We start from the raw sequence: 5,995 nt of genomic DNA on the forward strand, positions 1-5,995 counted from the left end.
TTATAAACTCTGGAGTCAGAGCCCCACAATCTGCCATTTTTTTCAGGCTCTCAGGCAGGGCTGGGACTGAGGGGCTTAGCATGCAGCACTAAAGGAAGCGCTCACTCCTGGGGCAGACCCTACACTTGCACAACCCTGAGAGTGAGCATGTCCTTAAATGCTGCACCCCCAGGCCCCTCACCTCCCTTACCCTCATCTTGGCCTTGCTCGAGGCTTGAGAATTCTGAGGCAGTGAGTGTTATGGGCTGAACTGTGTCCCCTACAAAATTCGTACATTGAAGTCTTAACCCCCAGGACCTCAGAATGTGACTGTATTTGAAGATAGGGCCTTTTAGAAGGTAATTAAGGTTAAATGAGGTTATTAATCCAACATGACTGGCCTTTTTATAAGAAGAGGAGATCAGGACACTGACACAGCAGCAAGACCAAAGGAGAAGCCAAGGAAAGACGCCTCAGAATGAAATCAACCCTGCTGACACCTTGATCTCAGACTTCTAGCCTCCAGAACTGTGAGAAAATAAATTTCTGCTGCTTAAGCCCCCAAGTGCATGGTATTTGTTATGACAGCTCCAGCAAATTAATGCACACACCAAGTTTGAGAACAAAAGGAAAAACATGGGGAAAAGGAATACCTTGGGTAAGAAATCAAGACACAAATCAAGCACTGCAAAAAATATATTATATATAACTTTATTTTCCTTTTGAATTAAGAGAGTTTATACAAATTTGACTTCCTAAACAAAGCAAACCACATACCGATAATTACCATAAAGATTTATTGATCCAAAAGTACTTGCCAGGTAAAATGAGTCACTGTATTACTCTGTTTGCCAGAATCATAATGATGCCACAATTTAGATTTATTGCCCACCTTTACAATTAAATGTTCAAATCTTTTGGGAGATCATGATACTGTTATTAATTTGAAATTATTTCACTTTCAAACACCTTTCTTAGAAATAAAAAGTATAATCACAGAGTATGTTAATTTCTACTCTTAATTTTTTTTTTAAACACAGGCTAAAGCGCATTGGTTAGGACTTAAAAATGCATGTATTTCAAGAATAGATTTTGCATAGTCAAAATTGATAACATTAAAAAAGCAGAAGATGATTTTTCCCACGTAAATTATAAACTCCTATAAAGTACACAAGTGCATTCTCAAAGCTGAAGGCATTTGGGGACCTTCTTTCCTTAGGTTAGAGCTTGGCTTCATGCTTTAAAGATTCTTTCATCCTTTTAACAACCGAAAGGTCCCCTGCTCCCTCAGGCCAGTTGTCATGATCTGTTAAGTAAGTGGAAAACCTCATGTCACATGCAAATCTATTAACCTCAGAAGTCCTTCTACTTTCCACCAACCCCTCCTGTTATGTTCCCTGGTTCACCCCTTTTCTCAGAAAGAAAAAAGAAATTATTAGGACAAATGGCATAGGTTTTGAGAAAATCCTGGATTTGAATCCTAGCTCTGCCACTTACTAGCTGTGCTGAATTTGGAGAAGTTACTCCTCCTGAGCCTCGGTTTTCTCTTCTATTCAAGGGAATTACAATATTTATCTTTCACAGTTGTGAGCATTTAAATGTGACACCCTATGTACAGTGCTTGGCCTACTGTTGACATTACTTCCTTAATATTACTTCCTTAATAATACTGATTTGAAAACAACGTGCTTACTTTGTCCCAGGCACATCTAGTTAGTTGCCTCCCTAGCACCCAACCCCTCATCTCCTCTTTCCAATAGCCTGTTTGCACTTAGGATTCCAGGGAGCTCTGGGGCAAGCAACCCCATTTAGACCATTGACTGATGATTGACGGATCTAAGACAATCAGTGCGCGCCATTCCTCTGGTTATTGGTTGAGCATGGACATTTGCATAAGCTCCTCCAAAGCAGAGTGGATCTCAGAATTTTGTTAGAAAGGCTAAAAGAAAGTCATTCCCCTCCCCTCCCTCTCTGCCCAGCTGGATGTGGACAAAGAAGCATGTAGCTTTAAGAGCGGCAGGCAGCCAGCCATCCTGCAACCAGGAGAGTAAGTCTTAAGATAAAGCCAACATCATGGAAGCAAAAACAGAGGTAAAAGAAACATAAGTCCTTGATGAGATCGTGGAGCTGCTGAGTCAAGTCTCACCTGCTTTTCATGGGAGGCAACAAATTCTTTTATGGCTTAAGCCAGTTTGAGGTGCATCTGAAAGTATCCTATTTGACCCAGGGATTCAAATGTGCATTATCTAATTTAATCCTCCCAACAGCTTACCAAATAAATACTATAAGTGAACCCACTTGATAGAGAGGAAAATGGAGGCGTGCAGAGATTAATTTTCCAAAGATCATACAGCAAATCAGAGTATAGCCAAGCTTTCCATCACAGTCATACTCACTCCAGGGCCGACAATCTTAAAGGAAACTCTAGAAGGGAAGGCTGAATAGTCCCACTCATAATTTTGGGGAATATAGTCTTAAAAAATAAATGTGGCTGCTTTCCTCAAAAACTTTAAAAATCGTTTTGTACTGATAAAAATAGCGTCAGCATTACACAAGAAAATCATGTTACTGGAGGCCTAGAGAAGCAGGCACCTAAGGTTTCTTCCCCTTAATAAAGAAATAACAGTGCAACTCACCTTAACAAATACAGACTCAGCTCTACTGGTGGGGGAAGTGGAAAGATGGTCTCCCACGCCCACTGCTTTAAATACTATCAGAAAACAAAACTGCATAACCATGTAGGCATGTCTGTGTTTCCACTGAGATCCTTAAGACCACAGTATCTTAGAAAACAAAAAACACAGTATCTTATGCACATCACCACATTGATGTTATAAGTAAAGAAATAAGTATGGGAGGAGAAATAATAAGTAATGTTATAGTTCTATAATAATCATTTATTAATGGGAAGGTCTTCAGCCTTGATCTGACTGTTAGCACATGAAAGAGTAGGTTGAACCTGGGTCCCTGATATGAAATTCAAAGACACATGTGTTAACATCAACCATATTTTAATTTGCTAGTAGCCACTTAATCAACTATCTTGAGCAACAGTTTGAAAACATTTGAATTTTATCTCCCTTTCTATATTTTGGGAGTGATTAGCCTGGATGTCCCTTTTAAGTTCCATGGGTTTGTTTTGTCATTTGTAAAGTTAGGTTATTGGACTGATATTTTTAGGACAGCTCCAGCCCCAAAGTTCTATGGTTTAGCCATGAAATACACACACACACACACACACACACACACACACACACACACACACACACACACACACAATTTAATATCTACATTTGGATGAGCCTTATAAAACTACTGTTTTTGTGCATCAAAAACGAATACAGCAAATTCACATGGTTTCACTCAATATATATTCCAAAGACAGTATAAATTAGCACCATACCACCCCTCCCCGCCTAAGAGGTCTGATTCTTCTGCTCAAACATACAAGCCACTTATTGGAAGAATGAAGAGGAATTAAATCTAAAAAAAAAAAATGGCAACTCCTTACCCCATTTGTAGCCCCTCTTTGTACATGTATACTGTTAAAAATAGTTTTCCAGGTTCAAGTTCTACCAACCTACATGCACACTGAAAACTTTTTTAATATATAAAAAAGCTGAGTTCTACAGTAAAGCTATTTTGGTATTTTCTGTGATTAGGAACATTTCCTTTCAAAGCCACATCACGAATATAAACGTTTTGCACATATTGATGTTCTATTCAGAGAACACCCTTCCTTTTTAAGTAACTACTTAAGACATTTTGGAAATGTGAACATGAAACGGCATAAAGTCAGTGGCTACTTCACCTCTTCACAGCTCACCTGGTATGTCACACATATGGCTGTACAGAGACTGGCCGCCATCCACGGCCACTAGCTGCCCGGTGATGAAGGAAGCTGCTGGAGATAGCAGGAAGCACACCAAGGGGGACACCTGGAAATGGAAGCACACACATGCACACAGAAGAGCAGACACATCCCGCTTTGGGCTGCTTCCCACTCCTGCTTGAACACCTCTCAGAGCACGCGACTGTGACGGGAATCCTCCGGTGTGCCTCCCCATAATCTGACAGCACATAGACGACTGCCTTTTTCTATTTGCATAGGGTGAAGACCAAGGGCAAGACAAGATGGAGCCTTCGACAGTGTCAAATAATGTGAAGAAGCCGAAGGGAACACAGTGCTGAATCTTGGCTCTTTCCCATTTCAAACAACTCAGTTCGTTCCGCACGTTTCCTTGTCCATTACAATCCCTCTTTTCATCGCTGTCATGTGCCTTTTCTATTTGTGTCCCCGAAATAGTTAATGTGTTGGTATCACAATAAAATGGTACTCTAGTTTGTTCATTCTGTGGTCCTGCAGGCTAAAAGCTCAGGAACTGAGACTGCAGGAGCTTTCTGCAAGAGAAACTTCAGAATCCCGCTGCATTCCCCCAAAAAGCCAGATAGTTCATCAATGAGTTCGGCAACACATAACTCCCAAAACCAAAGAGAAAGAGAGAAGTTATTTCACTGGATGTAAAGGAACTCTCCCGTGAGGCTGTTGGCACAGGCCGAATTTCTCCAAGGGTGATCCTAAATGCCAGCATCAGAATTCTTAAGGATGCTTATTGGAAACTCCAGGTTTTTAGACCCTGCTTGAGAGCTTCTGAATTGTAAACTCTGGGGTCAGAGCCCCATACTCTGCTGTGTTTTCAGGCTCCCAAGGTGGGCTAATGAGGGGCTTAGCATGCAGCATTTAAGGAAGCACTCACTCTTGGGGCAGACCCTACACTTGCACAACCCTGAGAGTGAGCACGTCCTTAAATGTTGTGTCCATGGCTTGCTTGCCTCCCTCTAGTCCTGGTCCTGTACATAGCACTGTAGCCATGTTTGTTTACATGGCTGTGCCTCTTTGAGACTCTGAGACCCTGGAGGGCAGGCATAACCTTATCTCCATCATTGTGTCCCCAGCAGCTAGTATATACGTAGAACTGCGTTGTCTAAAAGAGGCCACTAGCCATATGACACTACCAAAACATTTTCCATGTGGCTAGTCTGAATTGAGATGTGCTGTAAGTGTAAAACACAAACCAGATTTTGAAGGCTTTATGTAAAGTATCTAATTAATAGTTTTTATATTGATTACACGTTGCAATGATGTTTTGGATATACTGGGTTAAATATATTATTAAAATCAAGTTCACCCCTTTTTACTTTTCTTTATGTGGTTACTAGGAAACTTAAAATTGTACATGTGACTATTATATTTATTGGACAGAGCTGGCATAAAATTAATAATTTACAAGTGCCCACATTCTTGGGAAAAGATAAAGAAATCTGAGCCATGGTAACAAGTTAACCATCAGACTAGTTTTACCTTGTTTAATCAATCAATGACAACTTGCTGGGTGAACTTGTTTTGTTAGCTAACTAATTATGAAGCTCTCCTCGATTCTGAAAGTTAGTCAGTTAGGAAGATTCACTCCAATAAACTTTTTTCCAAATCCAGCCAAACTACAACCCATTCATCCAAGTAACCATGACCTTTCCTAAGTCTTCAGATCCCTGAAGCCACATTTTTGCCCCAGAAAAAGCAAAAGATCCCTAGTTCTCTCTGCTCAGAAAGACTGTGCCTGGCCAGCAACAAATGTGGCTTTATGCTGAATTCTGTTCAAATAGTGGGTGGTGACCCCATCCTTTGACAGTGTTTAGCATAAACTAAGCACTTAAATGCGTACAATGAAGGAATCTTTATGCATCTCTTCACCCCTCTGAGGGGATGTTGCATTGCCCAGTACCTAATACAGTATTTGTCCGCAGACTAGGCACCATTAAATAATACTGAATTTAATTGACCTTATCTCCTAGGTAAAAAGCATATAAATATTCAATGCCTGGTTTAACTTTTGGAGGTCAACATGGAGCTAAACTGAACTAATAAAATTTTGATAATTACCAAATTAACTAGGCATTATTGTAATGTCTTCAGATGGATTCTTTTTTTTTTCTTTTTAAGATTTTATTGGGGAAT

The 5,995-nt window shown here is 40.2% G+C and overlaps 1 protein-coding gene across 1 annotated transcript in view; it reads right to left on the bottom strand.

The window, feature by feature from the left end:
- Window positions 1-674: 674 nt before the first annotated feature.
- PECR (peroxisomal trans-2-enoyl-CoA reductase) overlaps window positions 675-5,995 on the bottom strand; it is a 42,125-nt gene continuing 36,804 nt past the window's right edge. The window contains exons 6-7 of the mRNA XM_019638195.1: window positions 3,806-3,917; window positions 675-1,285 (exon numbers count right to left, since the gene is read on the bottom strand). Coding sequence (XP_019493740.1) covers window positions 1,200-1,285; window positions 3,806-3,917 — 198 coding nt within the window. The 3' untranslated portion in view covers window positions 675-1,199. The remainder of the gene's footprint in view (window positions 1,286-3,805; window positions 3,918-5,995) is intronic.

This window comes from Hipposideros armiger, unplaced genomic scaffold (assembly GCF_001890085.2).
Source record: "Hipposideros armiger isolate ML-2016 unplaced genomic scaffold, ASM189008v1 scaffold_38, whole genome shotgun sequence".
NCBI classification, from domain to species: domain Eukaryota; kingdom Metazoa; phylum Chordata; class Mammalia; order Chiroptera; family Hipposideridae; genus Hipposideros; species Hipposideros armiger.